Consider the following 17,690-nt stretch of genomic DNA (forward strand, 5'->3'; position numbering starts at 1 on the left):
AAAACAAACGCACAGAATATGAAAACCAAAAGATCTAAAATAAACAAATGCTTTATTTTCGTTTCCGTTGGTCGAATGTGCCTAACCTTAACTCTATTAGTCCAAGATTATTCTACATGGAGAGAAAAGATTCGACATTATAGAGAGAAAAGATCGCTGCTGGAATTGGGTGGGGGAAGTAAAATAAAAATAATGATGATGATGAATGTTATTGGCTGATTGCAATTAAAAAGGAGGTGCAGTAAAATAGCTAGAACTAACTTCACAATACAACATGAACGACGAAGATTCGACGAAGTATCATTGAAGGCTTATAGTGTTTGTTGATAGTTCTAAGAATATTTGACGGAGCAGTTAAACTGTACGAAGCTGCAATCATACTTTTCCGGTCAAATGCTCGGCCCATAGGCTATAGAAAAATTCTAATGTTGGTTGACTAGTAATAATAATTAATAAATATAATTATTACTAGTCATACAACATTAGAATTCTACTATAGCTTGTAGGCGGAACATTCAACCAGAAAAGTATGATTGCAGCAACGTACAGTTTTGCTGCTCCGTCGAATCTTCTTTGAACATTTGTCAGACACCATAAGCCTTCAATGACGGATTCAACCTTAATTCGTTCGGATTTTCATACGAATGCAATTTCCAATGAAAAACGAAATGAATAAAAACGAAATTCGGGAGCAACTAAATTTATTTTTTGGATGAAAACGAAGTTCCGAAATGAAATATTTCAGTGTGCACATGTCTACTATTTATGTCTGCTGCTTCATTCCTCTGCTATCAGGAAAAAAAATTATGTGAGGAATCTCTAACATACAGTTTGTGATTGACAGTCTAAGCTCTGTTCTTGAGTGCTGTGTGAAAGGGAAGGGGGTGGTTGTCCCTTACCTTCAGTCCGCTCTCAGAGCTCTCCTCACTGAGTGTTACTTCAGCTTTCCGCACTCTCTTTTCTGAAAGCTCAGACACACTTTATTATTTCTGGACTTTGAATGGCTGTAGAGAAGAGAAGATTGCAGATAAAAACAGATATAACTTATGTAGGAGGATTTTTTAATCTCTGTGTAGATCACCTGAGGCTAGCCACTTCACTGGGTATACTGTATGTGAGGGTTTACAGCCAATTTAAAAGACTAATATAAAAATGCAGAAAACTTGATATTTACATATAATGTCAGCTATATACCAATATTTCTGTTATCTACTGATCATGTTTATGTGTGGTTTTAACTGAAGGTACATTTTGTTTATTATAAAGTAATGTGAATGTCACCGGCGCAAAGGAGTTTTATATATATAAATATATATATATATATATATATATATATATATATATATATATATATATATATATATATATATATATATATATATATATAAGTGATCTGCTGCGGTACTGTATGTGCCTCCAAACAAGGAGGTAAAAAATATATATATGCGAAAAATGTGTTACTGCGCTGATCCAAGACAAAATTGATTGCAATTAAGAAAAATGCAATTCATGAGGTACTATTAGGCTAAGTGCTAAATTATGTGCAAATGCTGCAAATAGTGTGCTAGATAAACAATCAAGAAAAAATATGTATTTACACACCGGTTTTACACATGTTTTCTTGATTGTTTATCCATTTAGCATATTTATTAGCAACTTTGCACTTAATCTAGCACGTTATTTGCAGCATTTGCAAATAATTTAGCACTTGGTCTAATAGTACCTCATGAATTGCATTTTTATTAATTGCAATCAATTTTGTCTTGGATCAGCGCAGTAACACATTTTTCGCATATATACATTTTGTTTATTATATATTGTTTCCTTGCTGGGAAATTCCTTTTCATTTTTTTTTTATTAAATTAGAAATGTACCTGTAACTAATTCCTTACTATCAATATCTTCTTGCCCTATAGTTGGAAGACGAGGCTCTTAAATATATTGGATCACACTGTCCAGAACTTGTCACGTTAAATCTACAGGCGTGTTCCGTAAGTTTTAGATTTTGTTATTTACCTCAAAAATGGGGCATGTTCATTGACTTAGAAATGTAACTGGTAAAATATTAGTTTTCTTATGCTATCTTGCAGTGAATAGACAAAGCACAGCTGATGATTGATTCTCACGGTTCTAGCTCAGTGCCAAACATTGGTAGGACTACAGTCAATTCTGTCATCCGCTATAGCAGGGGTGTCGAACTCAATTTCATCATGGGCCGCATCAGCATTATGATTGCCCTCAAAAGGGCCGGTTGTATCTGTAAGATTAGATGTCCAGTGCTTCCCCACCCCTTTACATTGGATGTCAAGAGCCACCCCACCATCAGAAGTTGAGTCCCCCACCCTCCCTTACATCGCAGTGCACCCCCCTGTCCTTATGCTGCTGCTGGGAAGAAGCTGGATGCTTTTCTTGAAAGCAGAAATTAAGGGTCTGGAGTAGGACCAGAGGAGGGTTGGAGCTCTCCTGCATGAAATGGCATGGAGGGCCGGATTCGGCCCGTGGGCCTTGTGTTTGACACCTGTGTGCTAGAGAATGGCTAAAATTCATTTTACATTGATCCATAGACTCCCTCTTGCTGCCCAAGAGGATCTATCACTAGCAATTTCATTTCAGCAGTGTTCAGTCAAGAGTGGAGTGTTTTCCACCAGTGAAATTAGAAGTTGTATGTCAGTCAGTTTTACCTGACTGGGTGTAATCGGGAAAATAAGTCCTACTATAGCTACACACACTTCTAGTTGTCACTACTGCCTTGCAACCAAACAGCAGTAAGTTGTTTTCTGTGCTTCAGTGCAAACTTTCTTTATTAGTCTACCTAACATAAAGTTCACCTTCTACAAATAATTATAAATACATATATATTTCCAGGATAAATATGCATTTGTTTTTTTAAAAAGCTTTTGATCCAAATCAGTGGATCAAAGTGAAATGCAAGCCTCCTGCAACTTTCTACAGCACTGTTCGTACCGAGGTGTGGGCTTTTAGTTACAGAGCTGGAGGAAGTGTCCATGGAATTTGAGTGCGGTAAGTAGCACATTTGTGTTCCATTGAAATCTACAAGTGAAGTGCATCTGCTGCGGTGGAAGACATGACTTGTACAGTGCTTTGAAAAAGTATTCATACCCCTTGAAATTTTCCACATTTTGTCATGTTACAACCAAAAAGGTAAATGTATTTTATTGGGATTTTATGTGATAGACCAACATAAAGTGGCATATAATTGTGAAGTGGAAGGAAAATGATAAATGGTTTTCAATTTTTTTTTTTTTACAAATAAATATGTGAAAAGTGTGGCGTGAATTTGTTTTAATACTTTGTCAATAGTTTGTAGAACCACCTTTCACTGCAATTCGTTGCAAGTCTCTACCAGCTTTGCACATCTATAGAGTGAACTTTTTGCCCATTCTTCTTTGCAAAATAGGCTCTGTCAGATTGGATGAAGAGCGTTTGTATACAGCAATTATCAAGTCTTGCCACAGATGCTTAATTGGACTTAAGTTTGGACTTTGACTGGAACATTCTAACACATGACTATGCTTTGATATAAACCATTCCATTGTAGCTCTTGGCTGTATGTTTAGGGAACCCTCCATGCAGTTTAAGGTTAAACCTCTTTTTTTCTAAGAATAAGTTCAGTGCTCGCAACCTTTCTTCATAACTAATATCCTCCAGACCCTTTATTAGCTTTGTTGCCCTTCTTTGTACTTGCTCCATTTCCAGTACATCCATCATGAGGACTGGTGCCCAGAACTGGACAGCATACTCCAGGTGAGGCTGGACCAAAGTCTTGTAGAGTGGGAGAATTATCGCTTTTATCCCTGGTGTTAATCCCCTTTTTAATGCTTGCCAATATTCTGTTTGCTTTGTTAGCTAAGCCTATCACCTTCTAGGACCCCCAGGTCCCTTTTTCACCTTTTTTTTTTTTTCCGCTCTCAGCAGTGAAGCCTCATCAGTTGTTAAGGAAGCGGCGGCCAGCCTACTGGCCAGCTTTTTGACGACTGGCAGCTGTTCACTGTGTGCTTGGTGGGCTAACATCCCGCCGACCACCCTAGAAATTTGGGTGTTTGGCCAGCACCTAAACGGGTGCTGTTCGGGGCTGAACCGAAGCTCGGCCCGAACACTTCGCCCATCTCTAATGGTAACATTTCTAAACTGCAATACTAGAATGCTCACCAAAATTAAATTGTTGCAATTACAAATGTTTAGGCATTCTCATGTTTATTTATTTTGTTTGTTGGTATGTCACAAAAAAGTGGAGAAACAAAAAGCCATATCTGACACATTCCATGCAAAGCTGGACTGGACACAATTATTGGCACCCTCTCAAAATTGTAAAATAATTGCATTCCAAGTTTGATGCTCCTGTAATTTGTAAATGAACTTGCCTGTATCAATTAACAGGTGCTGACAATATATAAATTACATAGGCAACCAGTTAAAATAGTGAAAAATTTACTCAACTAGGGCTGAAACAACTAATCGATCGACAACTAATCGATTATGAAATTAATCGATTACAATTTTCATAATCGATTAATCGGCCAGTAACATAATGGGGTTAAAAAAACTAAAATGAGCCCTTTATAGTACAAAGTAAATCGCTACTGTAGATATTACTTTCACTGTCCCACAGTAAAAAAATGAACCCCTTACAGTAGCGATTATTTGCTCTTTTTGTACTTATTTTTGTTTTTTTAACCCCATTATGTTACTAAACATCTCAGGCCTGGGTTCACACCTCCTGTTTTTCGGTGCTTGTTGCAGAAACACACTACAGTTCATTTACATGTTTTCCTATGGGACACGTTCACATCCATGATTTTTTTTCAGCTGCTGCGTATTTGGAAAGGGCGAGGACTTTTTAATGCAAAACGGTGCTATTTTGTTTTTTTTGGTTCAATCAATATACTTCAATGGAGAAGCTGCAGAAAAGCATGGAATGTGTTTTTGCAGCAATTTGTGTTTTTGTAATCTGCCCAACAACAAATTGGTCCAAAAAAATGTAAAAATGCCAATATTTTTTTTTAAGGCTATTATCCGATTAATCGAAACAATAATCGGAAAACTAATCAATTATGAAAATAATCGTTAGTTGCAGCCCTATACTCAACTATTCAGTTGTGTCTTTGGGTGCCACACAGAGCATGGAAAAGAGAAAGAGTAGCAAAAAATTGTTGGAAGATTTGAGAACAAAAATTGAAGAAAGGCATGGACAATCTTAAGATTACATATCTCCAGAAATCTTAATGTTCACGTGTCCGCTGTGCGCAACATTGTCGAAGTTTACTGTAGCTAATCAACCCTGGATGTGGACAAGAGAAAAATGTATCAAATATTGCAACAATATAATTGTTTGGTGGATAAAGAACCTCAATCAACATTTACAACAATTTCAAACTGACCTTTTAGGCACAGGGGTACAACTGCGTCAGCTCGCACTATATGTCGCCATCTGAATGAAAAGGGACGCTATGGTTGAAGACCCAGGAGGACTCCACTGCTGACACAGAAACATAAAGTCAGATTGGAGTTTGACAAAACTTGCCTGAGGAAGCCAAAATCCTTTTGGGAGAATGTGCTGTAAACAGACTAAACAAAATTTACAGCTTTTTGGTAAACACCATCTTTCTTCTGTTTTTCAGAAAAAGAAATGAGGCCTTTAAAAAAAGGAATCCAGTCCATACAGTCAAACATTGTGTCAGGTACTGGATGTCTTGATCGTATGCATGGTATTTTAAATTCTGACTACTAAGGAATTTTGGGGTGCACTGTGTATAGCCCAGAAAGGTGTGTCTCCATCAGAGGTCATGGGTCTTACAGCAGGACAATGACCCCTCTAGACTATCTGCTAGAGCTTTGAAGCCCTTGCTGCTGCATGTCTGGCAGCCGTCTATTGCCTCTGTGTACTTTCAGCTGGTCTCAGCTGGTTTCAGCTCTGGTGTCCTAACCTGCTGTGTTGCTATCCACTGGTGGATTGGTGATTTTTGACCTGCAAGTGTGGTGTTTTTTAATAAAGGTGTGTTTTGCTTGGTATTAACCTCAGCACGTTGCCTTTTGCGATTTCCTGCTTTGAGGTGATCCTGCCCACATCTTACAGGAGCTGCAGAAATAAACCATATTCCATTCATCCATCCACTCTGCATTCATAAATTGATCTATCTATTTTTCATCAACTCCTCTACCATTCATCTACTATTGTTATAATTGATGTTATGTCAGACTCTGTGTGTTTATTCATGGACTAATTGTCATTAGGTTGAACAGAGGAGCGCTGGATGTTTTGTGTCATTTTTACACGTTTCTTTTGTTTTTGTGAATACCAACTGATCTTTGGAAGTCTGTGCTCGATCAAACTTACACTCTGGAATACTTGTGACTGATTCTGGACATGTCCCGGTCTTTTTTTCATTGGGAAAAGATTAGGACCCTTCACTCTCAAGCTCAGTTTCTCCTATCCAGATGTCACCCACTAAGTACCTGAGGGTACTAGGTCTAATGGTAGAGGCAGTATCTTATGGCCATTTCCAGTCCAAGTCGCTGCAACTCCACATCCTATTTAAGTGGGACAATCAGGTTCTGTCAGTTTCTGGACAAAACCTTGCATCATGTCTCCTTCTGCCCACCTCACCCTGACTTGGCAGATCTCCAATCTGATGTTTGAGTCAGAAGTAATTTCGCCTAGTAACTTTAAGGCTCCATGCACACTGTGCTTAAAAAAAAAAAGTCTGTTTTCTTGGGAGTGAAAAACACTCATATAGAGAATTGTTGTACAAAGTTTAGGCAAATTTAGGAGAGTTTTAAATTTTTTCTGCCAGTGAGCTCCAATTGGGAACGCAAACCAGAAGGTTTTTTTTTTTCTGCCTTTAAACATTATGCTCCATGCACACTGGGCTTAAAAAAAACGTCTGTTCTCTTGGAGTAAAAAACATCCATATAGAGCATTTTTTGTACAAAGTTTAGACGAGTTTAGGAGAGTTTTATGTTTTTTTCTGCCCGTGACCTCGAATCAGAAACGCGAATGAGAAGGTTTTTTTTTTCTTCCTGCCTCTAAATGTTCTCAAAAATATGCCTGTAAATGTCCTAATATGTATGGACACATAGGATAACATTGAGCTGCTTCTACAGGCAGTATGCATGGAGCCTAAAGATTCTTACCACGGATGCAAGTCTGTCGGGATACGGAGGGAGTCCTTGGAATGTTGGTGGTTCAGGGCAGCATTTCAAAACTTTTTTTTTTTCTTTTTAGTCTGTTCTAAACACTTTTAAGGCACCCAATTCTAAAATTTTAAAAAATTAAACTAATACACAACAGCCACACACATAGTACACCCAACATTCTAAGGAATTTATTCTTCCAAAGAACATCCACCTTTGCACACTGGTACTCTCTCCATCTCTTAGCTAATGTAACCCCAGTGCTAACGAGTGGGGCTGGGGAGGGGCAAACAAGGATGCAATGTAGGCACCCAGCGTCCTTATCAACAGATGATGTCATTGGTTGTTAGGATGCCGGTGGCTGGAAGGTTGTCTTGGTGCACGATGAAAACCTGTGGTTTGTATATAATTTTTGGGCATTTTTTTTTGCCAATTTATCAAGGCACCCTGGTTGAAAAAGACCTGGTCAGCATAGGAATCCAAGCTTCCAATAATAACTTTGGAGTTCCGAGCTATTTGGTTGTCTCCCCACCACTGGATGTTTCCACTTTAGGGACTTCAAATGTGGGTCTATTCAGAAAATGCCACAGACGTGGCCTACATCAACCATCAAGGAAGCACAAGAGACGCAAGAAATCAAGCCGCCTAAAAGGAAGTGAAAAGGATTCTGATCTGGGCAGAGCACCATGTTCCTTCCTGACCGCAGTACACATTCCAGGCATTAAACTTGTTAGGTTAACTTCCTCAGCCATCAGGATCTGGTTCAAGGTAAGTGTTCCTTCACTTGGAGGTTTTACAGGATCTTTTCTGTAGGTTGGGACACTGGAAGTCGATCTATTTGCAACCAGGTTCAGCAAAAGACTGAACAAGGTTAATAGCCAGGTCTGAACGTCCTCAAGCTTTCACAGTAGATGCTCTGGTGTCTTTGTGGGATCAGTTTTGCCTGATCAGTGCTTTTCTTCACTGAAGCTCCTTTCACAACTGTACCATAGGATCGAGTGCAGGGAGAGGCATGCCAGTGATTCTTGTGGCATTAAACTGGATGGTTTGGTACTCCGTCACATTGTGACTTTTGACAGACTCCCCTTGAACTCTTCCAGGTTACATAGACTTTCTGTCTTAATGCCTGATTTATCTTGCTCCTCAGTCACTGGCTTTATTCGTATGACTGTTGAAGCCCAGGTCCTTAGGGACAGAGATTTATCAGATTTGGTTATCCCGATGCAAATGAAAGGCTTACTTTGCATGGTGTGAGCAGTGTTTCATCCTAAGAAGATACTCTGTGGTACATATCCTGGCTTTTCTCCAGTTGGGTCTGTATCAGCATCTAGTTTTGAGTACCCTTAGGCTGGGTTCACACTGGAGATTGCAGTGGCTCACAGCAGGAGTCCAGGGTGTCTCCATTCACCGTTTAAGGACTGATTTCAGCTCAAATTTTGGGCTGAAACTAACCAAAATATGCACATAGAGAGCCGTTCGCAATCTCTTGCTACGCATATTGGATGCGGAGAAACCCGCATCCAATTTCCAATAGTGTTAACCCAGCCTCAAGGGACAAAGTTTGGCCTTGGGTGTCCTCTTCTAGCATCCGTTCAGCCTCTTGATCCCTCTTGATCCCTGGTGAAGGCCTTTCTGCAGGAAGTTGCTTGTTTAGCTCCTATTAGACATTCTCCAGTGACGCCTTGAGATCTCAGTCTGGTACTTACAGCTCTTTAAAAGCACCCCCTTAAACCTGCCTGGGGTATTCCCTTAGCTGGGTTTACTCACAGGATGCTTTTTCTTGTCGTCATCACTTTTGCTAGGCGATTATCAGAGTTGGCAGCATTGTCTTTGCTGGTGATGTACAACGATAAGGTTTCTATTTATGCCCAAGGTGGTCTCCTTTCATCTTTTAAAGCCTAACTCTACTTTTCTTGTCCCCAAGCTGGCCCAAACATACCATTTCCTGCACTAACAGGGCACTAACAGGGCATGCTGTATTTACTGTATGTAGCCTCAGCTACATACAGTATATTGCACTGTGTTCCAGCAGTGGGATGGGGACTTCCCGTCCCACTCACGGTACAAAATAGTCATTCTGAGCACTGCTCAGCCATTCACACCCTTGTATTTTATGAATGAATACAAAGCTGCTTTTGGCTGAGGCAGATAGGTGGACGGATGATGTCCCCTATTTTTGTCAGATTTCAGTTGTTACTTTAATTTATGACCAATAAAAAAAATATCTGATTAGTTAGTTTGGGAAATTCAAACCATGTAAATTGACTTTCAATTACTCTTTTTATCAATAGTCAAATAACTGTGAACAGATTGTAGCACCTTCTAGTTCTTGAGTATATCTTGCAACCTTTGTTCATCTTGCAAATCTGCAGCTTGCCTTTTTATTTTTTTTAAATATCAATATTCGTTTTGTTCCAGCAGCAGATAACGGATGATGGCCTCATCACAATTTGCCGTGGATGTCACAAGCTGCAGTCTCTGTGCGCCTCTGGCTGTTCCAACATCACAGACTCGATTCTTAATGCACTGGGACAGAACTGTCCCCGACTCAGGTAACAAATGAGGTTGTATATAAAAGAAATGCTAATTTTACACTAATGGGTAGAAGCAATCTTCCTAAAGGTTATTGCACATCTCTCTAAAATGGCTCTCTAGTCTTCTGTACTCAATGCAGTATCATAACACAAAAGTAACTTGCATATTCTAGAAACCAATGTCTATAGTATATACATTTCAAATACAGGTAGCAGATGACTACTGAATGCACCACATTGATGAGAAAAGAGTAGATTTAAAGCCTCTCCAGTGGGTGAGCAACTGGCTTGAGCAGAAGGCTCGAACTATACTGTATACATTTCTAGTTGGCAAAGGGATTGAGGGATTCACTTAAAGGCCTGACTTGTAAAAGTGTAATTTAGCCAAATGTATATTTTAAAGAATTTTTATTTGAGAAGTCATAAATGTCTTTTTTTTTTTTTTTTTTTATATACTTGTTTCTTGCAGAATTCTTGAAGTAGCTCGATGTTCACAGCTGACAGATCTAGGATTCACCACTCTGGCTAAGGTAAGGCAGGTTGCATTTGTATTTGCTCCATTTTCCTGTGTGATTTTATTTTTGTAAATGGCTCCATGTGGGAGAATGAAGCAAGGAGGAACCAAATCTAAAGTATTTGCATTTCTGCAGCAATAGATCTATAATGGTAGCAGAAAACATAGGGCTTAAATGTCACAAAAAAAATATCCTTATTCTCCAAATATAATTCATACACATAAGAATGATAGGGAATGGTAGTAATGGGATAAAGCGGATCTAAATGGTAATTTATGACTAAGATACACAACACATAATTAATACACACCACTATTCACAATGGGATACTATAGCTCTAAGAACCAAGTTCTTTGAGGAAAGGACTTTATGTAATTTTGGCAAATTATCTGATGGAATAATGTGTAATCGGCGCGGCGACCAAGCGATGATGTCATTACTCGGCGTTGCGTGTGTTCCAGCCTGGAACGCGGAAGTGCCAAATGCAATAAGCTGCATTCGGCACACATGCTGCTCTACTATAAACAGAACGGTGTGTATGATGCACGCCGTTCTATTATTGTCAGCTGTAGCTCGGTCATGCTACAATCCTGCTGCCAGCGGTCTCCACGCTACAGATCAACCAGGAATCTCTATAGCCATTATGCTGTCTACCTCCAGACAACCATCCCTGCTGGCACCCTAAGGCCGCGTACACATGATCGGTCCATCCGATGAGAATGGTCTTATGAACTGTTTTCATCGGTCCAAACTGATCGTGTGTGGGCCCCATCGGTTAGTTAACCTTCGGTCCAAAAAATAGGAACTTGCTTTAAAATTGAACCGATGGACGCCTACCCGATAGAGTTCCACTGGAGGGATCCATGCTGGATTTAAAAAGCCTCCATAAAATCCGGATTCGTCCAAGGTGCTTCATAGCCAAAGTGGACGGTACCCGGGCCTCGGTACGAAGAACGAGGTTTTGCCGAGAAGCTGGACCCTGGGTTCCAGAGCATTGGTCGATGCCAAAAACCAAATGTTTTTTCTGTTGCCAGGGTGCTATATAGGTCCAGGGGAGAGGTGACCTGCTATGGACCCCAGTTCCTGAAGGTCTGAGATGAAGCCCACGGTGAGGGGTGAAGGCTGGGCCTCTTGCTTTGCAATACCCTGCAGCGTGGAAAGGTAAGCGGAGGTACCTACGGGACTTGGTCCGACAGTAGGTTCTTCATTGGGGATTATGGGTCTCGCCTATTTTTATGCTTCTGTGCATGGGCAACTTAACCACTATGTCTTCTGAGACAGGATGGCTCTGGCACCCATATACCCCCCCTAAGTGGGTCCTAGTCCTCTGCTGAAGGGGCTATTGGGTCTTGCCTATAATGCATGTGTGCCTGGGCAAAGAAACCACCATGTCTGGTGAGACAAGATGGCTGTAGTACCCATGGATCTCCCCTTCAGGAGGCTGGTACCCCTAAGTCCTATGCAAATGATTGTCATGAATGTGTCTTATCTGTTTTCCACCACTAAAGGCAGTAAAAGGCATGCCTGGTGTTTCACTTACCATGCTTTCCAGGAACGGAAGCTCAAGGTTAGCTGATCTATGGTGCGGCTTACTTCCTCCGCTTCAGGCTCTGCCACGATGGGGGGGTCCCTCAAAGTCCGGGTCCACGGCGCTCCTTGGGGGATCGCCCTCTCCCCCCACCATTCCCCTACGCGCGTGCAAGCTTTGTAGGCGGGGGGACGATGTGGTTGCCGCTGGCGCCCGTGCGCCGGCTCATGGTGCAGACGCAGGGCGGCTTCGATAGGCCCAGACATCAGAGCTCTGTAAAGCCAGGGGGACACAGTAGCTTGGGCACGTAAACACCTTGTGGATGTTGGATACAGATTCATCTAAGACACCTACTCAGCATCTGGCTGTGCAGATTAGCAGGCATTATTTGCTGGACTAAGATCAGCTGTTGATGCAGCAGGGTTAAGTTCCTCTGCTTTTGGCTTAGGACTTTTTTGTCTCTCCGTAAAGGAGGGTTCAGGGGTAGGAAGGGGTATCACCACCTGAATCTGGTGGCCCTTTATCATGCTTGCATGATACTATCCTCCCCTGTAGAGACTTAAGACAGCTCACAGAATGAGCTATCAGCCCTGTCAGGCGTTGAGCCTCCCCCAACATTGCAGCACTCTGCATATGTTTTGTTGCATTGCATTTATGGGTCTATAAGAGGTTAACTGCTATATTCACAGCATCCTCACAAGCAGAAAACAGGGTGTGTCCCTCCCTGCTCTAATTCCTCAAACCAGGGGATTGAAAGACCGGAGGATGAAGGTTCACTGTCAGAGAACAGATAACAGGTGTCAGCCTAATGAGGAGAAAACTATCAGAAGCCCACAAGCTCTGGTTGCAGCTGCAGTGTTTTTCTGAGATTCAAGCTGCATATAACTTCCCTCAGCCTAGACGGCCAGAGCCTCTGTCTCTATAAAGTCCTCATCCTGGTGTTGGCTTCAGGCTAACCGAATGCAGTTGCTGCTGTGCACATGGCTAACGTTGCAGGTTTGCGGAGACGCAATCTGCAGAGCATAACTGCCTCTTTACCAGTCTGCATGTTTGCATGAAATAAATACATGAGTTTGAAATGTTCAAAATGCATGTGGGGTAAAAACAGGTAACAAAGCATGTTTTATTGTTGATCACATAAATATACATGTTTTTTTTTTTTTGTATGATTTTACATGGTCACATAAGGGCGTTTAATCACAGCAAAGTGCCTAAAATCTAATAAAATGCTTAAAGTGCATAAAGATGCGGGATCTCACATGGTTACCTGATAACACGAGTCCTCGATTATCCAAGGATATTTGGCCACACGGAGAGGCTTGTTTCCACAGGAATGCCTAAAATCGCATAAAAATGCTTAAGGGCATAAGGATGCGGGATCACACATGGTTACTTGATAACCCGAGTCCTTGATTACCCAAGGATATTTGGTCACAGAGAGAGGCTGGTTTCCACAGGAATGCCTAAAATCGCATAAAGATGCTGGAGTGCAGAAAGATGCGGGATCACACATGGTTATCTGATTACCCGAGTCCTGGATTACTCAGGCATGTTTGGTCACCTAGAGAGCTGCAGAAATGCTAAAAATCACATTAAAATGCTTAATTGCATAAAAATGCTGGATCACACAAGGGTGCTCGATCATACAAGAATCCTTGGTCACACAAGGGTACTTGTCCGCACAGGAGTGCTTAAGATGCATAGATGTTGGATCGCATGAAAATTGCTGAATCGCATAAGGATGAATGTTTGCCTAAATTTTGCGTTATGAGGCATGATAATTAGGTTTCCTTAATTATACAGGATTCCTTGGACTTGCATAGGAATACATGTGTGCAGGGGTATGTGTTGCACAATGCTGCATAACACGTTCATAGCGCATACTTGTTTTGCAAGATGCTTGTTCATGGCTCACATGCTATATGTATGCGTGTATGCAGCAACACCCCCTTTGTTATGTTTTTGCCAAAAACATATTTGTTTGATTTCATGTTTCCATGATCACACGCTTCCATAGAGGCATATGGCCTTTAAAAACTTGCCACATGCACATACGGGGATCTATTTGCAGGTGTGTTTATTTACGAGGCTGCTAGGGCCCGCCTCTAGCAAGTCTAAAGGCCCAGGGTATAGCAGTAATAGCATACCAAAGCAAACTCCTGCTGACAGATCAGTCAGTAGCATGGCTGGGCCTAGGGGAGTCCAGCATGGTTAAATACCTGGAGCTCCTGGGTTAGGATCCCAGTCTAGGGGGAATATGCTGGCTTCATTCAGAGACAGTTTCCTATGCTCAGTTTTATTCAAAGCTGATATAAACATTATTCGGTTGGCCTGGAACAAGTGGATCCTAACCTAGCATTATCCTAGGAGTCTGGTCCCAGGGATATGCTGGAGTTTCAGTGGATGGTTCTTAACTGAATGATGGACAGAAGGGAAGATCCTTCATACCCGTTACCTGGGAGCAGGTTGCGAGGGCTGGCCTCTAGGGTTAGAATCCAGGCCTGGAAGAGACCACGGCTCAGGGAAGGTGATCAAGCTCAAAGGGAGCCTTCTCTGTCAGCCTTCTAGAGCTGCGGATGGAGCATCTGGCTTAAGGGCCTGAACGTTCAAGTAACAGGGTTGCTCTGTCTGAATACAATCTGACAATGCCTCACTAGTGGTTTGCTTTGTTTACCAGGGAGGAGCTTGTGCCTTGCCTACTGACAATCGTCATTTCATGTAATACTAGATTGGCAGGCGATTAGCTAGAGCCGTCTACAATTATGTCCGGGGGATTAACCTCTACACCCCGACTTTTTTCTGACCAAATGTCACAAACGGTACCCTGTACATAAGGGGTGTTGACGTCCAGAAATTTAACAACTTTGTGTCAATGACAAAGGATCCACCCGCATGCGGAACAGATGTGTTAGTGATCCTGGGGGACCAGTCGTCGCTGGTTTATGTGTTTTCTTCCCCCAGGGCCTCAACTTTCATGGCTTCCATGCTACATCAGAAGAACGGAAGCTGACCTAATTGCTCCGGCATAGCCCATACGACCTGACTGTGCAGGGACAGCAGAGGTGATCGTAGAGGAACCAGGGCCCCTTACGGCTTGTCCAGGCCTGCTTCGCAGGGTTACATCCTGTCTTGCATACAGGGGTATTAATGGTCTGGCTGTTATAGCCCGCATTCTTGAGGTTCGGGGCTTTCAGAATCAGCGGCAATTACCTTGATTCATACAGGAGAGCTGGCCTCCAGGACCAGATATCCTAGGATCTGGAAGGCCCATGTTCCTGGTGTGAAACCAAGGGGTGGCATCCTTGGTAGTATGTCTTGGGAAGGATTCTTGCCTTCCTACATTGGAAAGGAGATGGAGCTTGCCTTAAGTTCCATCAAGAATCCGATCTCGGCCTTGTCAATATTTTCAAAGGTCGCTTGTGTCACACTCTTGATCTGGGCCGTTATACAAGGGGTGACGTGTATAAGTCCGCCAGTTAGGTCGCCCTTAGGCTCACAAGCTTACAAGGTCAGCACCTTGGGCTGATGCACCATATTTCCCTTCATTCTTCTAAAGAGGAAATTGGTGTTCTAGGTTGCGGTTGCATCTGCAAAAAAGTATTGGCAACTTTTTTTGTATAGAGCCATACTTAATTATTTTCACAAGAAGGGTGATGTTAAATCCTCACCCAACCTTATTTACTAGAAGGATCTAGTGTTCTTTTGAATCCAAGATATTCTTGCCTTCCTTTTTTTCAAGACCTTGGTCCGCGGAAGGAAGGTTATTGCTTTTCTCTCAATAGAGAAGAGAGCAGTTAAAGATCTATCTGAAGGTTTTTAGATATAGAAACCTAACGTTTTGTTTTGCTGCCAGATGACCCTAGATGTGGGCAGGCAGTGTTCAGATCAGCTATTAATATGGCTACACACTCTCTCGTTAGAGTAAGAGAGGTCAATACCTATCTGAAGCGGCTGCTCGGATACGGAAGACTGATGTTGCTGCGCTACCAGGAGGCCCCAGCAAGGGGCAGGCAGCGTCTAAATCAACTATTGTCAAATGTTGATTCATCAGGTTATTATTCAGGCTTACGGTTAAAGAGAGGGCTTCCCTCTGTTTCTGTTGGTGTGCACCCTACCAGGATAGTAAGCACTTCATGCGGGGTGCATTACCAAGCGTTTATGACTCAGATTTGCCAGGCCGCAACTTGGTCGTTTGTGCTTACGTTCACTAAATCCTATCAAGTGAACATAAGACGGCAGGAGGATGCAGCCTTTTTTTTGGGCACAATATGCTGCAGGCAGCATTAGAGGTCCTTATGTCTGGCAGTCTGCATTGTTGGTGTCTCCCTCCCCTCAGTAGGCATTGCTTTAGGACGTCCCACATAGCAATGATTAAAGACTCTGTGTCCTGTGATGTACGATAAAGAAAATAGGATTTTTTATTACAGCTTACCTGTAAAATCCTTTTATTTGAGTACATCATGGGACACAGAGTTCCTACCCCTCTTGTTTGGGGATATTGGGACACTTATTGCTTTGTGACAAAAACTGAGGTGCTCCCAGTATGGGAGGGGTTATATAGGGAGGGAACTTCCTGTTCTAATTGATTAAACCAGTGTACAGCACCTGAAGGTGGAATATAACCCATATAGTAATGATTTAAGACTCTGTGTCCCATGATGTACTCAAAGAAAAGGATTTTACAGGTAAGCTGTAATAAAAAATCCTATTTTTTTTTAGCAGGTCATTGTGTTTTACATCACCGCGTTCTGACGCGATTGGTTAATTAACCGATGTTGTCTAGGCGCGACGGACCATCAGTCAGCTTCATCTGTTAACCGATGACAACGGTCCTTCGGACCGTTCTCATCGGATGGACTGATCGTGTGTACGAGGCCTAAGAGGAATTCCTTGCTGACGCCCTACACTACGGAATCCCATGTCTCAAGCCCTGCAAACGGATAAGTAGCACTTGTGTTACTTGTAGTGCTTTAGGAAGATCTGCTACACACATTGTTGCTAAACAAATGCTGTATTTAATGTTGGCTTGTAAACTATCATCTTAACTTTGGACTGACTGTAGTGCTTTGGCTGTTTGCTGTGGAACATCTTAAAGGAACATACACTTTCAAATAAGCTGAGCTATATATGCCTCTCTTATGCAATTACTAGTTGCTACCACTATTCATACTAACTACGTGCTCTTATTTGTTAGAGGGCCCTTGCCCTAAGTTACTGAACATGTTCGCTCTAACTTTTCTATGTTAAGGGTTGAAGGTAATTCATACCTACTCCCTTAGCGGCCTAATGCACTGCTGTATGTTTAAGTGATATGATGTAGAGAACCCCCAAACTCCTGTTCTCTGATTGGAGTGATGCCTGGGGTCCAATACTGATAATCACTTGCATACAGTTGTGCATTGGAATCTCCTAGTGAATCGTATATTTTTAATGCTAGGGTTTGGTCGCATGTTGTAATGCGATCACCCCTAGTAGCTCAACGCATTCCTTTATGGGAGAGAGAGATGATGTAGAGAACCCCCAAACTCCTGTTTGTGTGGAGTGACGCCTGGGGTCCAATACTTAATTTCTTACATAGAGAAGTGCATTGAAATATACAACAAAGAGAATGAGCATATCCCAACCAAAACATAAAAACAATGATATCACAGGGATCTGTAAATTGTCACTTCCAAAAGTTTGAGGGTCACCACCGTAGCCAATCTAAGCATACAAGAAAGGGGAGGGGTGTTGTCCTGTGGGTGTACCGAGAAATGGTATCCCAAGGGGCAACCAAGGGGCTGCTATGGTGGAGACGGACAAAAGTACAGAGTTAAAATATAAAAATTTTATGAGAATTACAAAATTACACTGCTATACATGATGTGATATCAATATTTACCAAAGGAGCTGCATAGCTCAGTAACAAACCTAATTGCAACGGCCGGCCAGTACTGCACTAATGAACCTAGTTCATATAAG

The 17,690-nt window shown here is 41.9% G+C and overlaps 1 protein-coding gene across 3 annotated transcripts in view; it reads left to right on the forward strand.

Annotated features, from left to right (window-relative positions):
- The window catches only part of FBXL20 (F-box and leucine rich repeat protein 20), a 499,717-nt gene that overhangs the window by 229,378 nt on the left and 252,649 nt on the right, over positions 1–17,690 (forward strand). For 2 of the 3 annotated variants that reach the window (XM_040331680.1, XM_040331682.1), the window contains exons 9-11: positions 1,917–1,991; positions 9,571–9,704; positions 10,156–10,216. In XM_040331680.1, coding sequence (XP_040187614.1) covers positions 1,917–1,991; positions 9,571–9,704; positions 10,156–10,216 — 270 coding nt within the window. The remainder of the gene's footprint in view (positions 1–1,916; positions 1,992–9,570; positions 9,705–10,155; positions 10,217–17,690) is intronic. The other variant, XM_040331681.1, reaches the window with a different exon arrangement.

The sequence above is a fragment of the Rana temporaria genome, chromosome 12 (assembly GCF_905171775.1).
Source record: "Rana temporaria chromosome 12, aRanTem1.1, whole genome shotgun sequence".
Taxonomy (NCBI): Eukaryota; Metazoa; Chordata; class Amphibia; order Anura; family Ranidae; genus Rana; species Rana temporaria.